The sequence below is a fragment of the Dendronephthya gigantea genome, unplaced genomic scaffold (assembly GCF_004324835.1).
Source record: "Dendronephthya gigantea isolate DGI-Jeju-01 unplaced genomic scaffold, DenGig_1.0 000310F, whole genome shotgun sequence".
Lineage (NCBI taxonomy): Eukaryota > Metazoa > Cnidaria > Anthozoa > Malacalcyonacea > Nephtheidae > Dendronephthya > Dendronephthya gigantea.
Window position 1 is genome coordinate 24,302 of NW_021163320.1, and position 21,121 is coordinate 45,422.

The 21,121-nt window shown below is 36.7% G+C and overlaps 3 protein-coding genes and 1 long non-coding RNA gene across 7 annotated transcripts in view; 3 read left to right on the plus strand and 1 right to left on the minus strand.

The window, feature by feature from the left end:
* Positions 1–21,121, plus strand: part of LOC114541807 (dnaJ homolog subfamily C member 7-like) — a 33,636-nt gene that overhangs the window by 3,471 nt on the left and 9,044 nt on the right. The window contains exons 1-3 of one of the 4 annotated variants that reach the window (XM_028561616.1): positions 10,750–10,866; positions 11,702–11,965; positions 17,118–17,181. The gene's annotated coding sequence lies outside the window, so the exon portion shown is untranslated. Of the gene's footprint in view, positions 1–10,749; positions 10,867–11,663; positions 11,966–17,103; positions 17,182–21,121 lie in introns of those variants that run through there. The other 3 variants (XM_028561619.1, XM_028561621.1, XM_028561620.1) reach the window with 3 other exon arrangements.
* On the plus strand, positions 4,841–7,585 carry LOC114541808 (dnaJ homolog subfamily C member 7-like). Its single transcript, XM_028561622.1, has 6 exons — positions 4,841–4,972; positions 5,246–5,319; positions 5,771–5,911; positions 6,679–6,737; positions 7,043–7,127; positions 7,227–7,585. The coding sequence occupies exons 1-6, from the start codon at positions 4,845–4,847 to the stop codon at positions 7,241–7,243; spliced, it is 504 nt and encodes a 167-aa protein (XP_028417423.1). The 5' UTR covers positions 4,841–4,844; the 3' UTR covers positions 7,244–7,585.
* Positions 8,204–9,583, plus strand: LOC114541809. The gene is made up of 4 exons (XM_028561623.1): positions 8,204–8,500; positions 8,708–8,825; positions 8,906–8,977; positions 9,315–9,583. Exons 1-4 carry the CDS (start codon positions 8,420–8,422, stop codon positions 9,413–9,415), a joined length of 372 nt encoding a protein of 123 aa, XP_028417424.1. The 5' UTR covers positions 8,204–8,419; the 3' UTR covers positions 9,416–9,583.
* On the minus strand, positions 9,603–11,413 carry LOC114541811. The gene is made up of 3 exons (XR_003689353.1): positions 11,383–11,413; positions 10,404–10,528; positions 9,603–9,735 (listed from the first exon to the last, which is right to left on the minus strand). It is a non-coding gene; the product is annotated as an uncharacterized LOC114541811 (long non-coding RNA).

The following is a 21,121-nucleotide window of genomic DNA, read 5'->3' on the forward strand; positions in this document are numbered from 1 at the left end:
TATTCTCAGAAAATCTGAAGAAACGAAGCGGCTATATTGCGAACAGCAGTGTACCGAGAGGTTAGTTTTCAAAACACTAGCTTCTACTATAATTATTATTGATGGTTAGAGAGAACAATTCAGTTCTTTTCTATGAATGCCATTGGTAAATTTGGCTATTTTTTAAGGAACCAGGCTATATCATCTTAGATGCCTGTGGAAACATAGGAAAGAACTGAATTGTTCTCTTTTAACCATCAATAATACTATTATAGTAGAAGCTAGTATCCTCAGTGTTTTGAAAACTAACCTCTCGGTACACTGCTGTTCGCAATATAGCCGCTTCGTTTCTTCAGATTTTCTGAGAATATTTGTCCAAGAACAGAAATTCTATATTTTGAGTTGATTTTGTATCAAAATATCAAATCGAGCTCGCTTTGAGTGGTGTTGATATAAAACGATGTCCAAGACGCGAAGTTGTAAAATCCGTTTTCGCGGCGTTATGAAGCCAAAATATTCCAATTTTTTGCTCAAATTTCTTGTCATATGCTTCTATGTTTGTGATTGTAAAATTGGCCCGGGCAGAAACGTGGACAAGGCAAAAAACGCAAAAAACTCCGGTTCTGTAATAGAAATCTATATTAAATGATACGAAAGTGGGGCCTTTGAATCGGGTGGCGGCCGATCACTTCCGGCTTCACTTTTGCCTTCTATAGATGCCTTATCCAGTCTTATTTGAGATCAGTGGCAGCAATAAGTCCCCCGTTTTGATATTGTGTTGTCAAAATTGTTGTCAAATGTTTTTCATAACGTCATTGAAGAACGCAAGGCGACTGGCCAATCAATTGCCCCAAGTTGCCTTTATCGAGAGTCTGATTGGTCGGTGCTAATCGAGAGGTCAAAAGTCTGGGACTAAAAGGCAGGCAATTTATAAGTTGATAACGTTGACGATGTGAATGACTGAATGTGATCACTGCAACTAGTAATTCAATTGAAAAAACGGGAAATTCGCGATAATAATAGTAAGTGTGTATAAACTACAATGTATAAATGAGAGGTACGTGCGGAGCAAAAGTTTATCAAGAAGCATGATTTTACCTCTCGGGAAAATGAGCTTTTCGTTTGTAATATCATATTTTAGACAAATTAACCCGGGTGTGTTGGGTGACTAGTTTCTCCTGGAGATATTTCAAGCTCGTTTTCACATGCCGACGCTGCAATACTTAAATTACTGCAATATAATACATTTAAAATGTAATGTAGTAATATAACAATTTGTTGAAACCTAACAAGTGTTACATGTAACTCGAATAGTACATTTATCGAATCATGTTATGCACACACACAGCAGCGACGTAGAGATGGCAGGTCGATACAGTTGTGGTATACGTATAAGAGAAGACCACATTAGACATTCGAGCAAACCCGGAGCTGTGGCCGCTTCGCTTTTAATGGAAATCGAAAAATTTAAAAAGGACATTTTTCTTTGTTATATTATCAAGAACATAGCTGTAAATTAAAGTTTTATTTCATTTAGTTTGCTCGCATAGCTCCGTAAAGTTGGGTATTTTTGCGTAAAGTTGGCTGTTTTTTGCGCAAAGTTGACTGGTCAGCGACATGGGCGACCACCAGGCTTTTTAAAAGTTCGATTTACTAACTTTACGACGAGTTTTTGTAAAAACTAAAAGATGGCCATTCGAAAGAAAGCTTATGAGAATATCCTTATACTTCTAACCCTTCTAGCTTGCGAAACCATGACAGGCAGCTCAAATTGACGAACAGCCATTGCATGTTAAGTACGCTTTTTATCGCCGAGATTTTTTGCTGATTTGATTTTAAATGAAATTCTAAAAGATAGCCATTTGAGATTTACATTCATACTCTTACAGCACAATGATTTGAGGTTTAGGATTCGTATCCAGTGAGTACAACTCCTGAGAGTACAAGCCGTCAGAATTCTGTCACGGTCCGACATCATGCAGTAACGGTATACAAACCGGACTTTTTGGACACCACCAACCGTGTTTAAAACAATTCATACTGTTAAACCATAACCCCATATTATTATTGTTAGCCATTATTCGTGTGCTTTACGCAAAAATATATTTGCTACTTGTACTACACGGCGCAAACAGCATCGCTAAATGATTGAAAACGGCTCAAGTTCTCAAACGCCAGAAATATGTCAAGTAAGCTGAACATCACTCGGGTTGTTTCGCAGATTTCGTCGCTGTTTTGACTTCATATATAAAATTCTAAAAGATGGCCATTAGAGATTTATATTCATACTGCAATATTATAGAATAAAAGCCTTTGGATAAACATGCAGCGGCGACAACTCATGAGAACCAAAAACTTTGTCGATAACAACCCCAAAGCGATACTTTTTATTTTCCACGTTTGTTTTGATCTCAGGGAAAACCCGTATATATTAGAGTTAACCATTCACCTAATACAATATATAGGAGTTTCCCTGAGATCAAAACAACGTTATTATATAACATCGCTTAGGATATTTTTTATATGACGGGCAGATAACATGGAAGCGCGTTGTTGCCCCTGTCAAGCGAAACCATCAGAAATGCATGGTGTTTATGATATTTTAACAGTCGAAAAACTCATCGCTGGTTCGCATTTGTGCATGCATTTCTGCAGTTTTGATGAAAATATCACTAAATAAGTTAAAACAAGTTCAAATTTCCTTCTGAATACGTACGTCTGCAATATCTTTCAGCTAAAAAATGGATATGAATCAAAGACGTTCTAATCATGAATGGTGTGTTCGGGGATTGGTCTTGTATTATCAGGTAAAAGTTGTTTTAAATTGCTTTCTAATGGCAATGCTCTCTCAACGAGGAAAGCATTCAACGATCATAAAATGAAGAAAAAAATCGACATGAAAAATGGCTAATATTGAATTTTCACAAAAAAAAAGCAAATAACTTCTTGTTTTAATTATATGTCATTATTTCCTGGGAGCCGGACACTTATGCAATTTTTGAGGCCAAACATTAAAATGTACGTCCTCCAACTAGAGCTGGTTCATAAAAATGATAAAATAAAAATGGCGATGATGATACATTTATACATTTATAAATGTACACGAAAGTGTAAATGTCTGTTACCCTCATACCCAGTATAGGAGTGATCATATACTTATGTAATAGTATCTCTGGCTTTACCTTAATTACGGTTAGGGTTAGGGTTATTGAAAATTTTATGACGTCATGTACGTTAGTTCGATATGATCTAACGCCGACCGTCCTCCAACCTATAGTTCCTAGATTATTAGTGTTATACCATTAATATATTTGGTATTGTAACTTGCGCCGAATTTGGAAACCCGTTTGGCCGTGTATACAGCAAAAATTGATCAGGTTGTCGCATCAAGAGTGAACAATGTTGTGTAATAATATCCCATGCACGAACAGTATGATTAACAATGTTATTGAGCCTGGTTGAACCATCAAGATTGATGCAACTCGTTGACATGGTTTTCGTTGCAAATTTGACATTGTATCATAAAATAGACGTCTAACCTTTTAACTTTTATCCTGGCTTTACACCTGACAGACGCTCTGTAAAGCTGCATTTACACACCGGAAAAGTTACATCGGAACGATTTTTTTTCAGTGAAAAAAAGTTTGAATGACTTCGTGTTTCTTTCTTCAGAACAGAAATATTTCCTAATAAAATTTTAAAAAATTCCACCTACAAATGCGGTCCGCGAAAAACTTTTCTAGTGTGTAAATAAGGTGTGTAATATGTGTAAATGAGGTGTAAATGAGGTGTAAATAAGGTGCGTAATAGGCTGCACTCACTGAGCTGTAGAGATCCCTATTGTAGCTACATAGCTCAGTGCATGGTTTTACCCCAGCATGCCCAAAGTATATTAGCATACCTTGCGAGACAATAAGGCCGAAATTGGTTAAACTGAATATGTTAAAACTCCCCAGTTTAATTAATTAAAAATGCTATTTTACTTAGGGACGTGTCCAAGCAGCCTTCATTGCCATCGTTGTAAATGTTCTGCGATATAATCCCAATCACGAGGGCAGTAGAGCTATTGCACCGGTAAGTTCTGGGATCAAACTACCACAGAAATTAGACCAAGCAGTTTTTTCTACCATGCACCGCCACACAATAAATAAATTTGGCCAAATAGCTAGAAGATTACTTGGTGGGTGGATACTCACATATTCGTCATCTTTTGTGAAAGTATTGAGCTGATGACCTCTCACAGTACTAGGTCATAACATGAAAAAAGCCCCCCGTATTGAAATGAACCTTTCGTTGGAATTTGAATGCATGATCAACGCAGTATAGTAACACGCAATAGCACGCAATTCAGTCTTATAGGCTGCTATGTGTTATCTTAATTAAATCTATCTATCTATCATCTGTAAAAATAGCATAGGTATGAGGTTGAGGCATTCAAAAAATGCTGCTTTCAATTGGGTTTATCATAATATTAAGGCAATCAGATTCTAACAAAGGCTTGATTTCAATAGAGGGGACTTTTTTAGGACACCCCGTATACCCTAGAATTGTTATAGAAACTAGTATGTAATACTTTTCCTATTGAGTTTGTTTCATTATGTTATTTATTTTACTTTGAACAGAGGCTTATGACTCTGAAATGGTTACTGGATTGTGCCCGTAGAGCTTTTGAGAATGGGATGCCACTACTAGCGCATCGTTTGTATTCTGAGGCGTTGGATGTTGACCCCATGAACCAGGCCGTTTGTGCAAATCTATACAAAAGGGGGCTCATTATGTGCATGGTAATGACGAAATAAATTTTGGCGAAATATACTGGTAGCCCTGTTGTAGTATACATCATTGTTAGGTTCGAAAATTGAAACATGGAAATTGATTTTTTTTTATCTATTTCTGTACAGTTAAAGATGGTTCCACAAGCCATTATGGATTTCACAGGAGCCATTGAGCTGAATGGGAGCCATCTGAAAGCACACCTTCTCAGGGCGAAGTGGTATGGATAGTAATTAAACGTTCTCCTCCCCCCTTAAGTGTAAATGTGATTTCTTTTTTAATAGTTTTTTTTCGAATATACAGTAACTAGCGAATTGGAAATATTACTTCCTTACTCCGTAGGAGTATAAAAGCTTGTTTATCTGGTTATCTGCTAGCCAACAATTAATTGGCTATTCGTGCATCTGTGAGTCGTCTCATGGAGACCTTGGATTAAGTATCGTCTTCTGATCCCATATTTGATTGTTTATAATTTATACTATAATCTATATAGTTACCTCGTAATTGGACAATATGAGACAGCCAGTGAAGCATATTATGAAATCTACGCAATGACTGGCATACCAGGTATTCTGCCTCCGATAACTGAATGTTTTCGAGCAATTGAAAGTCTCTTTGGGATGTAGCATTGATAGTTTGTCAGATGCTAGTTTTAAAATATCTTGCCAGATATTGTTTCAGATACGTCTTTTTTCCGATACTCAGTTTAGAAACCAGAGATTTTTATCCATTCCGTGAAAATTTTTTTTATCAAGTTTTCTGGTGTGAACACGTAGACAGACGAGTTCAAACACGGTCCCAAATCTGTCCGGTCTAATTTGAACGCAGCCTTTGAGCTCGATTAGTTATACCATAGACAATCCAGAAGACAGAATTGCCTTCTGGATTGTCTATGGTTATACTGGACCAAGAAAGGATCCGATTACTGGACCACTTTAAGCAGATAATCTTAGAGCAAGAAGCCCTTTCGTATATAAATGAAGTTTACATTATATGAATTACATTATATATTGAACAGAGTGTTATCGATTATCTGAAGAAGCATACAATGCGGAGTGTAACCTCGATTTTGCCCTCTTTACCCTATCGCTGACTCGAGATTGTTCAGTCTTGGACGTGAAGGAAGCTTTTCGTAGGGAGGCGCGACTGCATCACCCAGGTAGGTCCATATCAATGATTACTCGTGTTAATCGTTCGGGCCTTCTGCAGAGTGAAGTCAGCTACTTAGTACTTATCATGGTGCTAAAATTTCGAGCTGTTATTCCTATACCGTATTTACTCGTTTGAGACCTTATTTACTCGTTAGAACTTCAGATGCGGCGCTTAATCAAGGGCGGCGCTCTTTAAAAAATATTATTTGTGGTTGTAACAAGAACTTTAAATAAAAAGAATTGAAAGTTAGACGTAGCCAATTGTCCCCATTTTTACAGCGAGCATTTGGACATTTTACAGAAAACAAAGCTCCTCGCACAAATCACTGGAATCTCTGCCTTCACGACTGACCTGCGCCTTACGAAAATTCTAAAGACCGATTTAGCAATAGCGTCTTCAACAATTCTGACAGTGCGTCACTCCTAAGAAAAATTTATCGCAAATGCGGCGCTCAATCGAGTAAATACGGTATGCACTCTTGCACCAGGGATTGAAAGACTGTGGCTATGTAGAGGGGAGAGTGATGCAAGCCATTCGCCCTGCTTTGGATATGGTGCATGCTGTAATGCATATTAGAATGTATGTTTGGTTCAAAAAATTCTAAAAAAGAGATGGTACTGCTTACTTGTAAAAGCCTGAAAGATTCTCCCAAATACAATTATAATATAATTATGTTAATTTGACATAATTCCCCAAAATTCGGACACGTCTGCCCTCTTTGATCTGAATTCACCCTTCACCTTGCGCTCCACTGAACTGAACTTTTTTTTCCAGATCGCCATGCGGGGGCCAGTATTGAGATACAAGAAAGAGAAGAGGAAACATTCAAGCAGGTACAATCGTTGACTTCCTAGCTCGTACAATACATACTAATTTAAATATCCATTATTGTATTGGTCTCAGTTGCGCTTGGTCGCAAGGCTCATGTTAATTATAATACTCAACTAAATTATACAAGAGAGAGTTACAAAGAAGAATAAAATCTCTCAATTTTGTTGACTTTGCGCAAAGGGGTGACGGAGATGGTCGCCCGGGGGACGCTTGTAAGAAGCTGGAATCCCCTTAACCCTCAAATCCACTCTCGGGTCTTCCCAAATTATTTCGTTAAAATTGGCTTCAGCAAATGTTTTGCTTGCAGGTACAACGAGCCTGTCAATTTCTCCTTGATTTTCTGAAGAGGAAGAATCGTTTCAATAATCACCAAGTGTGGTTTTTGAACACAGGTAAAGTCTTCTTTGTATTAGAATTTTAATATAATATGTTCTTGCTAAGCGAATGGAAACACTGTTTTTTAAATTGAAGTTCACAAATATCTGTTGTAGATTATTTTGAACTCTGAATAAGCTCAAGTTGATCCAAGATCAACCAATTTAAAGAACAACACTGACAGTGGGTACTAAACAAAAAAGTCATGATTTTATCTTTTTTGGTCATACTTACGCACATGACTTACATCCATCTCACTAGTACCTCCTTATTGATATACGCAGGTCGCACCCACTCATCACAAACATGTAAATAATCTACATAAATTAAATCATAATTGTAATGCTTCTGGCAAGCAAATATTTTATTGTATAATACAACGTAACTGCATGTTTTAGCGGTTAAATATGGAGAATTAAAGCCGTTAAATTAATAATTAATTAAATTAAATTTTACCATAGGTAAATAGGCAATAGCGCACAGAGATGGGGCGTAGCTTGGGTGGGGTTGAGGGTATTTTTTTGCCAAGGTTTTTTGCAAAGTATGTTAAGTATGTGCACCTGGGACCACCTAAAAATATTTTTATCTTTGAAAACAAATACATGAAACAGTGGCTCTAAAATAGTGGAGTTAATGTGCTTTTCCAGCATTTTTCATGTTTGTACTACAAACTATAAAAAATACAACATTGAAAGTATGTCCCACACCCCATAGTTACGCCCCTGATTGATATTACAGTAATTATTTATTTAAAATGTACTTTATGGAATACGAATGTAAAAGAAACAAGAATATACTCTGTCATTTTATTTGGGTTTATCTTTCTAAATTATTCTTGTAAAGCCAGGCGTACTAGACCGATCTTTGTCGCTGAATATTATATTGTTTTGTTATTGTGCTCAACTAAGTGGGAACGTTGACATTAAAAATCAAGCCTGCCTTCATTTTCCGTCTAATAATGTTCAGTGCCCTAACATCTTCTTCCTTACAAAGAATCAATTCTAGACGAGAGATCCCCCCCATGAAAAGGGAATTCTAGAGGCGAGAACTTTTGTGTTGGTTGGTTCGTGTGTCCCACGCAAAGGCACGACGAGATAACGAGGGAAGAAGATGGCTGACCAAAATTCAGAGGATGTTGAATTGAATAAGGAATCCAACCATTCTGATAGCTCCTGTGATGAGAGTGTGGCCGAATTAACAGACTCAGACTTTTACATAATGATCTAATTATTATGTAAAAGTGGAGAATGAGTATTAGAGTAAAAAAGCATAGATAAAGAAGATACTCAAAAGGTAAAGGTAAACGCATATGTGTTTTTCTAACCAGGAAACTTTCTCCCTTGAAACTTTCAAAGTTAGATGGGTTGATTTCAGCATTGGTGATAAAGAGGTAGGTTTTAATACCATTAAAATTTTGTGTGTAATGGTTGTGGCAAAGATGAATAGCACTTGATTTTAGACCACCAATTTTTTATTTATTAAGACTATTCTCTTTTTTCTCTTCCATTATTCACAACACTTTTAGCAACATTTTCATAGAGTTTGCATAGTTTGCAATGTCCTTCAAATAACAATTCAATGTTACTCATATTTTCAGGGGTTCATTCGCTATGAGAATGATGGTGATGCCGAAAAGGCATTGAAAGCTGTACTTGAGAAAAATGAAAATAAAGTAAACTTACGTGGTGTAGAAACAACTCTACGTGTGATCGAAGGTACTTGTGGACACTTACTAATTAAAGCTTTAATTGTTATTTTGCCATTAAAACTAAATATATTATATAAATTAAAACAGGAGATGAGGAGAAGGGTTACTGGAAGAAGTCGAAAGAGGAGTTTGACAAACATCGTCAGAGAAATAAGAGAGGTTTGTTCGTAATAAGTAATATTAATTATATTCTCTGGTATGATATATATACTATTAGTGCTGTATGTTTCAATAATGAGGTGATTTTAAGGGTGCATAGATACAATATGTAGGCATACTTTTTACATATGCACAGAACTATACTCTTCTGCCTGGAAATACAAAAATTTAGTTGTTTAGATAGTATAAAGTACTTCAGTTGGCATAGTGGTCATCTGGCATGGGTTCTTTTTGTTCAAAACATGGACTAGTACTAGGACTAATCTCTTTGGTGACTATTACTAATCCCTTTTGTTTTACAAAAAGTTGCTTAAAAATGTTTTGTTCTGTATAACAGGAGGAAAGAGACAACAACACTGGAAACATGGCAAACGAGGTAGACATGATGGCCATTCAAATGATGAACCACCTGTAAAACAAGCTAAGCCAGACACCTAAGTATACCTAACAGTACTATTTATACAAAGTACCACTGTATGACTAAAATGTCCACAGTATTTTGAGCACTGAGTCTGTTGTTTGGTAGAATGTGTCAAGTGTTGTTCATGTTGTGTTTTATAGGCAATATGAAATAATGCAACTTGTTGTGAATATGATTCTACACAATTTCAAATAATTATTTCATATTTTGTAACAAGATATATATAAATGTTGCTTTACAACTAGTATCCTTCATTGGAAAATGTTATAGATTTATATGATGGGAAAAACTTCTTAAGTATTCCTGTTGTAATTGAATGATCAGCTTGTCCAAAACCCTAAAGAAGTGGGAATAAGAGAATAATGCAAGGATTAGCCAGACTGGAATAAAAGTGAAGGTAGTCTAGGGTAGGTTTATACCATATAAGCTGTGGCCCATTTGTTGAAATGTGATGAGCAATGATGAAAGATTTCATAAGCTACTTGTGCAAAACTGCAAACCTACTCTATTGCCACAAATTTGGCGACACAGATTTGAAATTGCTTTCATTTTTAATGAAATAGGTACTTTGAAATACTTCAGTCCTTTTGAAGTTGAGAAAAAGGTTATATATCCCTGTTTAGTACTACTACACTCTTGTATTTCAATCATTGTATTCACATCAATGAAATGACTCTTGGTTGAAAACTGACAGAAACAAATGATCTTATAAACAAGACACAAGTAAAACTGTTTTCTGCTCAATTGTGACAATTGTTGGAAACTAGTTTTATTAGCAGGCTGGTGAATTGCAGTGGACAATATTTCTGTTTCCATTTGTCTTTACAATGATGAATAATTATGATATGTATGAAACCACAGTTATGAAACTGATTGAATTAGTGAAGGTAGGTATGTAAATACTAACTTGTTTATACAATTTGATTTTTAATGTTAATTCCAAACGTTTGTGAAATAGTTTTCTTAGTGTACTGCTAATTAAGCATTTTTTCATGATCTGCTCACCATTGAATAGCCATATACAAATAATTTTTCAGATTCACTGCTGTGTTCAATACGGCCACCGCCAACACACTCAGAATGTAAGCTAAGCCTTTTCAACTCTGGTAATATTTCATCATAAATATCAGCTAAAGAATATAAATACACCCTAAAAATTTTGAAGAATATACACACACCATACCATGGCTCAGTAAAGTGTGTCATTGTCAACAGTACTGTAGTGCCTTCAGCTTACAACATGCCTTGATTTTTTTGCAATAATAATGATGTCTAATGATGCAATATGCATGGTGAATATAAACTTTAAAGGATCCTCCTAACATTGACAAAAGATCATCATCGCCTGCCATTATTCTTGGCTTGTCAATATCATGTTATTTGACTTTTCAGCTAATAAGCATTCTGAACTGCCTCTGGTAGGCCAATTGCATAAAAATTTGGGCATTTTATGCCAAGTGGTTCTACTGTAAGTACTGTTTATTCCTCTGCAGTTACATAGAGCAATTTTTTTCTGAAGGAGAGGTCTGTGTGACTGTAAAGTATGTAAATGTTTTTCTTGTTAACCATTCCCCTATGAACAAATTTCTCAACAATAAAGATCTGTTCACATGATCCAATTTTCTTGGATTATATTCACTTCAGGGGTGAGATAGTGACTGAATTGGTCAATCAGAGTCCAGAATTTCTGGGTTAACTGTGCAAAATGTAGTTAAGAGTTTATACAACTGGCCCCTGATTGATGTTTTATAGTCTGTTAACTTGCAATGTACATGCTCAGCCAGTCAACTTAAGCCAATGCAGTACTTCTTAAATCAATAACACACTCCATCTCATATGTCAGAAGTGAATCCACTTAATTGGATCGAACAAAATTGGATCTTGCGAACAGACCTAAAATAGGACAGTTGCCACTGAAAATCTAGATAGAATTAGATGTCTTTGAAGGTTGACACTACATTACCCTCTCCCCCCCCCCCCATACCATGGTATGCTGCCCTTCTGTAACCCGAACAATATATTTCTCATCATTGCCATCTTTTAGCTTCACTAGAATGTATTTAAATCGACCACCGCTCTCTATATCAACCTCTTCGACTTGATCGAGTTTTGCAGACATCTTGTAAACAAATTGATGTACTATAAACACATCATATTAACTAAAATGGTAAACAAACAAAACCTTAAAAAAGCCTAGTCCCAGACTCCGTCCGGCGAAAAACGCGGGCAAATTCAAAATTTCAAATAATTACCCAACATGGCCGTTATAAACATGAGTGGAGTTTTTACTTAATTTTGTTTAGACTTCGATGAAATTGTGGATGAATTACACAAATAAACATGAGAAAAATGTTTGTTCTATGTTTCTCGCAACTCTTCTATTGTTGTGACCGAAAATATGTGTTTCAAAATGACAGACAAGGGTGGTCAATTCAAACAAAAATTATTGAGGGATTGTCGTGGTTCCACTTTGCAGGAATAAAGTTACGACAAATATTCAAGGAAAGGTTGATGGAGTGTAGAATTGCAATCTTCAGCAGTCTTCACTGGATATTTATCAATTGCAGGTAAATATTGGTAAATTTTTCAAGCATTGTGGAACATTTTTTTGGTAAGGTGATTGAGTATTTTGCTTTGTACCAATGCAATATAATTTTACAGTAAGAAGATTTAATAGTGTCAAAAATGGTATGGTAGAAAATGTGGGTGCAGATAGGCGGATGCGGATAGATTATTGTGGATAATGGTAGAAAATGCGGATAAATTATTTTATCATCAAACAATTAAAATTTAACTGTTATTTTACAGATATTTCGCACAAGAGGCATGTTTTGATAAGAAACTGTCAACTCTTTATCTTTATTTACTAATTTAGTAACTGAATCAGCTATTCAAAGATATTTTTTATGAAGCGTACCCGAAATTATCTGTTGTACTAACTTATATTATTATTAATCCATTATTCGAAGACGAACAAAACAATCGTATAACCTAACATTAGCATTGTTCACCATGCAAACCTAAGAAAAACTTAAATAAATTACATAGCTGCAAATATTGCAGATGTTTAAAGTTATGAGAAAGTTATGAGAAACTGTTGTAAGTGGCATTACATACACACCCAAACACTATCGTAAACATATTGAAATATACTGATTTTAGTGATTTATAAACCTGGTGATGAAATAAAAATCTCAAATGTAAAACGTTTTAATTGCTAGGTCTCAAAACACATGATGGAAAATATGAACAATAGCTTCAGATACCAGTAAACTCGCATTTGGGTTGCAGAGAGTGGATAGTTATTGCTCTGCATGTGTAGCATACATTAACTCCGCGATTGACTCGGGATTTCTCCGAAGGTTACGTAATGTAGGGTAAATGGGTAAATCACTGGGGCACAGAATACCTAACAGAAGTGGAACTCCTGTACTTTTTTCGTAAGTGTGATTCGTCATGATTCGTCACTTAGCAAGTGCATTTTTTTGAGGTAGTCACCCCCCTGCCAATACTCAAAATGCGCTAATTTTAGACATTAGCAGGGGGGTGACTGCCTCAAAAAAATGCACTTGCTAAGTGACGAATCATCACGAATCACACTTACGAAAAAATAATAAAGAGTTCCACTTCTGTTAGGTATTCTGTGCTGGGGTAAATTTGATCGATCCCGCCCATTGAACTGTAAACAAACTGGAATGATAAACCAGGGGGGAAAATTGAAGCCAGTGCTTTTTACTTTTTCTGAGTTTTGAGCCGAAATACTTAACGCCTAATGAGTAATGTTGAGCCGTATATGAAATTAAAGCGATTAAAAAGTTATATTTCCGTATTATTTCGTGTAGAAATTTCGAGACTTGAGTTTGGAAAATATCTAAATTAAAAAATATTTGAAAATTTCTCGTTTTTTTGCCGATTTGTAATTGTTTTTGTTTTTTTTAAATATTTCCTTTGCAGTTTAAGGCTTGAAATTTCCACACCAAATGTAACTTTTCAATAGCTTTAATTTGACACACAGCCCAACGTCTGGCGTCAAGTATTTCGTCTCAAAACTCAGAAAAACTATTTTGGCTTCAAGCTAAATAGGGATGTTTGTCAGGAGTTATCGTTCCAGTTGTATAGAGTTCACTGATCCCGCCTATCGACAAGAAAATTTCGACAATATATTTTCAAAAACAAATTTCCGTATTTCCCAATACATTTTGAAGCTAAAAACTATGTCGGAATTTAGAAAATATATCCAAGTTCATTTATATTTATTAATTTTGCAGTATTTTGTGGTAGTTTTTCAGTTTTTATCGAAGTTTGACATGTATGTATGTGATATATTAATGATGATTGTTGAGTGTACGCGCGCGGAACACGAGTGTTGGGCCTGGTTGGGCTACTATGGTAACTCTGCAATATTTATTATATATGGTACATCTGCAATATTTGCAGCTATGTAATTACTCCGGCGTCAGCGACGGAGTTGAAAATTCGCCCCGGTTTTGTTTTGTTTTTGTTTTTTTTTATTTTTCGTCGTCGCAAGTGTGTAATGGCGGGAAATATACTAGTATTTAAAATGTGTATGTGACCGTATTTATTTACGTTCCAGTCTTATCTCCCAAGAGGTGTGGTGCACAGCTTTGGCTAATATTCCAATGCGCGATTCGATTTCGCTCGCATGATACGGCAATTCCTCCAAGAGGAACAAATAAACCGTTCTTTTCATGCTGTTCGATTAAGTTTAGATTGAATTGGGGTAAGAATATATTTAATACATGTAGATTCCGGTCCTATTTTGATAATATCGCTGCTATCTCGCCGTTTAACAAGATGATGTGGTCGTGTATGGGCGCGTTGACACGTTGCGTAGTTTGCACAGGATCGAAGATTTAATATAACTAAATAACTGCGAATTCCAAAGGCGAATTTATCATGCGGTTTATTTACATTTTTGAACAATTGAACTTCTATACTGCGATGTGCTTCTGAATTTCGCGATCGAACATTTAGGTTCGCAAGGCATCTAAATGCGAATATGTATGCGAAACAATACGCGAACTGTATTGTTTATGTTCAGAAGCTCTATATTAAAGACTGGCACGTGCGCCGGAGTTAACGCCAGAACGGCGTCTTGTTCATTTAAGTTTTTCTTAGGTTTGCATGGTGAACAATGCTAATGTTAGGTTATACGATTGTTTTGTTCGTCTTCGAAGAATGATAATTAATAATAATAATAATATAAGTTAGTACGACAGATAATTTCGGGTACGCTTCATAAAAATATCTTTAATTAAAATAGCTGATTCAGTCACTAAATTAGTAAATAAAGATAAAGAGTTGACAGTTTTTTGTCGAAAACATGCCTCTTGTGCGAAATATCTGTAAAATAACAGTTAAATTTCGATTGTTTGATGATAAATAATTTACCCGCATTTTCTACCATTATCTCCAAGAATTTGCCCGCATTTTCTACCATTATCCGCAAGAATCCGCCTATCCGCACCCGCATTTTCTACCAACCTATATGGCATACCGTAAATGATCGATTAAGCGCCGCTACTCGAATAAGCGCCGCTGTCGAATAAGCGCCGCACCTCAATAAAAAGAATTTAATAAGCGCCGCTGTTGAATAAGCGCCGCGGCGACTATTTAGGAAGATATAAATAAACGCTAAAAAATGTAGAAATAAACGATTCTTTATTAAACGCGTTAATCTTAACATTTAAACTATTGAGAACGACGGCCAGTATTAAAACTAAAGTTTTATTGTTGAATATCTCTTACAAACGGGCTCATATGACAGTTCTGATAGTTTAAAATTTTCCTTGTTATTATAGTTTGTTATTATAGTTAAACAAAATTTCGACATTTTACTTTTGTTCCAGAGCTCTCAACTGCAACCATCCGGAACAAATTGCTCAAATACAAAGGAATAAAGTCGCTTCGCGCGAAAAACATCGCTAATGGAAAACCGGCTTAACACTTGGGCAAGTCGTCGATTCGCCGTAAATGCTATGAACTTAGCGGGAATCACCAGCCCAACTTCGCGTCGATATTTGCAATAAGCGCCGCGGCGCTTAATCGATCATTTACGGTATGCAAAATATGGCATATGCGTTCCCTATGATGCAGGCGCGGATCTAGACCGTATCGAACGTGGCTCGAGCCACGGTCAGATTTTCCCGGCATCCAGAATTTCCCATCTGCAATCTAATATTCACACATTATTTAGAAGTACATATTAATTCTTTGAATCACACCAAAATTAAGGAAATATATGTCTAAAACAAATAATTTGAGTAATATCTTTCGTAATCGTTGTCATATTATTAGCAATTCCTGCTAAAAGTGGGAACAAATTCCCAATTATTATTCCTTGTTTCATATTACGATTGTTCAGTTAACACTGAACTATAAAATTCGCCGAAAGCTTCCCGAATTGTGCCGAGTATGTTCGGAAGCTAGTCGTGCATTCGAAGCTGCGATCACAGCAACTAGTTGACACGGTCAGCGTGCAGATTATTGCGCAATTGTTACTAAATATAGTAACGCTCGGACACGGTGCAGTGTAGCAAACCAATCACAGGGCAAGCTTTTGCCACGTGAGCCACGGTGCGACACGGTGCGACACGGTGGCCTGTTTTTGATTGCGCAATAAACATGATAAACAATAAAGTTCGAAACTTCTCGACTTCGAACTCGGATATAGTTTATACATAACACGTTAAATTGGTCTGTTCGCTGCATCCTGGCTGATTCAGGCTGAATCGAATGCATTAATACATGAATCCGTCGAAATTTCTCAAAAGCAAATCTAAGCGAGCATATTTCAGGGGAAATATCGCTCTTCAGGCTACAACATGATGGAATTATTACTAAAGACAGGCTTCGCTCGCTCGCGTTTACAATCCCAACGACAATTTTTAAACTGCTATTTCCCAAGAGACAAATACTGAAAATCTTTACCCAATGTCCTTGTAAGGTAAGACTTTTAGGTTTTAAATCGAACTATGGGCGCTCTCCTTTATACGGAAAAACGGCCAGACCGGTTCTGTTGTATTTCGGTAGTCGGTACAGACAAAAGTATATCGTTACTTACATCTGCCTAACACGGGAAATGCAGTTTCACCGCTATATTCTTAACGAAATACTCTATTTCAATTTAAAATATGACCGGTCTGACCTTTTTGGCCGCTTAATGGAAAGCGCCCTATGATACAAATTTGCATTTACGCTGTGAATAATTTGTGTATGCAAATTTCACGTTATGTTGAGTGTGAATGAAATATCCATAAATACCTTACCAAAAATTTTGAAAATGGTTTTGTGGTTTTATGAAAGTACAGGGATTTACAATATTCGCTTTTAAACGTTCCCTGAAGAATATTGTAGAACCAAAGCTCAGAAAATGTTTGTTTCGGAGGGTCCATAGCCCCTTCGCCATACGCCCCCACCCCCCCCCCCCCGACCGGAAAATTTCTAGTCCAATATGACACGGTCAGATTTTCGGCTGGATCCGCGCCTGTGATGCATAGGGACGATGCATGTGGCATATTTGGCATATGCCATATATGGCATATGGACGTCACGTGAGTATTTAAGTGTTTCCGGTTTTATTCAACGCTTTCTTTTGATTGGCTTACTTATAAAGGGAAAACCAGAAATCCCCAAAACGCCAACACATATGCTGCTGCATATTCTGTAGCAACCTCAGTACACACGTTTCTTCTGCAGCAGCCTCACGGTTATCTGGTCTTCTCACGGTTCTCTATTGTAAAAACGAAGGATAAAAACAACGGTAAGTGATATGTTGATATGTATACATATTAGGAAACGCAATGTTTTTAGTCTGCTGTACACTGTAGTGTAGTCTTAAAAATATATCGTGATTCGTTATAGGGCGATAAATTCGTTATAGGGTGATAAATTCGGCATAGAGTGATAAATTCGTTATAGGGTGATAAATTCGTTATAGCTAGGGTGCTAAATTCGGCATAGGCTGATAAATTCGGCATAGGGTGATAAATTCGGCATAGGTTGATAAATTCGGTGTAGGGCGATAAATTCGGCATAGGGTGATAAATTCGTTATAGGGTGATAAATTCGTTATAGGGTGATAAATTCGGCATAGGCTGATAAATTCGGCATAGGGTGATAAATTCGGCATAGGCTGATAAATTCGGCATAGGGTGATAAATTCGGCATAGGTTGATAAATTCGGTGTAGGGCGATAAATTCGGCATAGGGTGATAAATTCGTTATAGGGTGATAAATTCGTTATAGGGTGATAAATTCGGCATAGGGTGATAAATTCGGCATAGGGTGATAAATTCGGCATAGGGTGATAAATTCGGTGTAGGGCGATAAATTCGGCATAGGGTGAAAAATTCGTTATAGGGTGAAAAATTCGTTATAGGGTGATAAATTCGTTATAGGGTGATAAATTCGGCATAGGGTGATAAATTCGGCATAGGGTGATAAATTCGGCATAGGGTGATAAATTCGTTATAGGGTGAAAAATTTGGCATAGGGTGAAAAATTCGTTATAGGGTGAAAAATTCGTTATAGGGTGATAAATTCGTTATAGGGTGATAAATTCGGCATAGGGTGATAAATTCGGCATAGGGTGATAAATTCGGCATAGGGTGATAAATTCGTTATAGGGTGACAAATTTGGCATAGGGTGACAAATTCGGTAATATGTTATTCTGGACAATTCCACGATCTGTAATGTGTTATTCTGGACAATTTCACGATAAAAATTCACGATCTTTTATACACACTTTACTGAGCTTACTGAGTATCAACGCAACTACGAAGAAGAAGTAGGTTTTTTCTGTAAATCAATCTGTCAAAGCACCTGCTTTAATTAAGCCCCGTTTATACAGTTACACGGCGCACGATTTGGTACGAGGATGGCCTAAAAGTGCATAGCAGCCCAGAAATCTGTTTATACTCAGTCTTCGACTGCATTGTTTACGACTAGTGTGAAGCTACCACAGGATTGACCACAGGATTCGCTAGCACGATAATCATCCGCACTAAATTCGATACGTAAACACAATATATTATTATTTATTTTGCCGTTAAAAACAGGCAGTATATCAATGAAACTGGTATCGATAGAAAGCTTACATAACACAGATTCCGAATAGATAATTTTTATCCTGGCCCAAATTCGTTGTCGAATCTTACAGCTCCTGAAACGCAGACGTCTGCCAGCCTGAGATTCGAAATCGCATATAATGATGTACGTTAAATGCGCGTTGAAGTACGAGCGAAGTAAAAACCAAAAAACGGCTTCAAAATTTATGAAATTGGTATCGATAGAAAGCTTACATAACACAGATTCCGAATAAGACATTTTTATCCTGGCCCAAATTCGTTGTCGAATCTTACAGCTCCTGAAACGCAGACGTCTGCCAGCCTGAGATTCGAAATCGCATGTAATGATGTACGTTAAATGCGCGTTGAAGTACGAGCAAAGTAAACACCAAAAAACGGCTTCAAAATTTATGAAACTGGTATCGATAGAAAGCTTACATAACACAGATTCCGAATATGTAATTTTTATCCTGGCTCAAATTCGTTGTCGAATCTTACAGCTCCTGAAACGCAGACGTCTGCCAGCCTGAGATTCGAAGTCGCATATAATGATGTACGTTAAATGCGCGTTGAAATACGAGCGAAGTAAACACCAAAAAACGGCTTCACATTCAATGAAACTGGTATCGATAGAAAGCTTGGATAACACAGATTCCGAATATGTAATTTTTATTTTGGCCAAAATTCGTCGCCGAATCTTACAGCTCCTGAAACGCAGACGTCTGCCAGCCTGAGATTCGAAATCGCATGTAATGATGTACGTTAAATGCGCTTTGAAATACGAGCGAAGTAAACACCAAAAAACGGCTTCACATTCAATGAAACTGGTATCGATAGAAAGCTTGGATAACACAAATTCCGAATATGTAATTTTTATTCTGGCCCAAATTCGTCGTCGAATCTTACAGCTCCTGAAACGCAGACGTCTGCTAGCCTGAGATTCGAAATGTCCGTGAAATACGAGCGAAGTACGCACCCAAAAACGGGTTCACATTCAATGAAACTGGTATCGATAGAAAGCTTATATAACACAGATTCCGAATATGTAATTTTTATCCTGGCCCAAATTCGTCGTCGAATGTTACAGCTCCTGAAACGCAGACGTCTTCCAGCCTGACATTCGAAATGTCCGTGAAATACGAGCGAAGTACGCACCCAAAACGGGTTCACATTCAATGAAACCAGTCAAACCACAGGCAGCCCGGTCACTGCTGTTACGTCATGCTATATACGTAACAGCAGTGACCGGGCTGTCTGTGATGAAACTGGTATCGATAGAAAGCTTGCATTAATAAATATAAATAAAAATAAATAAGTAAATATAAAGCTTCGGTTAAATGTGTATCGTACTACGGTGGCCCATAGGGGACATGCTATAAATATAAATATATGCCTTTAGAATTTTATATAATGCCTTCAGAATTTTATGATACCTTCAGAATTTATGTGATGCCTTCAGAATTCTATATGCATGATGCCTTCAGAATTCTATATGCATGATGCCTTCAGAATTTTAGATGATGTCTTCAGAATTCTATATGATGCCTTCAAAATTCTATCTGTGTACAACGGCAAAACGTCGTTTATTACGTCCCATGTAGAACGTCTGCATTTCAGGACCCAGTGAGCGCTACCTCGAATTAGGCTCTATAGAATTGTCCCTAAACGTAAACACAATGTTTTCAACGTCTTATATCTCATTAAATTGGTACAGTTGATAATATACAACAACGTTTTATCATAACATTTATTTAAAGAAGTATTCCAACCACGTCGTCGTCGTGTTGCCGTCCTACATGCTTAAGGTCCCTATAATATGCGGAATACGGAGTAAGGAGTGCGAATGCAGAGTATAGAGTAGAGCGAAGGATCAGAGTATTACAATATTTATGTAAGCGGTGGCAGCGCTACGGGGGTGTGTTGTTTGCCCCCCAGATCTTTTCATGTTACGTAAGTAGTGTAATACTCTTTTAACTTTTAAATACTTTTCTAGTCTTTCCCCCAAAACATTTCTTTGACCCCCAATTGCCCCCCACTCATTTTAACCTGGCGCCGCCACTGTATGTAAGAACAAACAAGGGACGTTGCGAAAAGTGCAACCCGGGTCTCGCAGGAATCGAACTATAGCTGAGGTGAGGTTACGGGTATAGGGTTATATGACGTTTGAGAGATTTTGAATTGACAAAATTTGCTGATTTATAGGGACTAGGCCATGAATTTGATGAATTTTGAATTAAAAATAAAATTGCCATTTTTTAGCTTTGTGCCCAAATCTAAATTCTACAACTTTATTCTAACAATGCTACACGCTTTTTAAAAAACATATCTTTGCGAAAGCCTTCAAATATGGTGGATTGCTTTAACAGAAAAAAAAATTCAGATTGCATCAGTTAAACTCTCCCATCAACCAAATTGTTGTGAAATGTTCATGTAAATCGCATAAATCCATATGCTGCCTTAATCTCAACGCATGCCAAATGTAACGATAGCCTCCAAGTCTCCCAGAGTCCTCCATCATTTATGCGATTTACATGAACATTTCACAACAATTTGGTTGATGGGAGAGTTTAACTGATGCAATCTGAATTTTTTTTTCTGTTAAAGCAATCCACCATATTTGAAGGCTTTCGCAA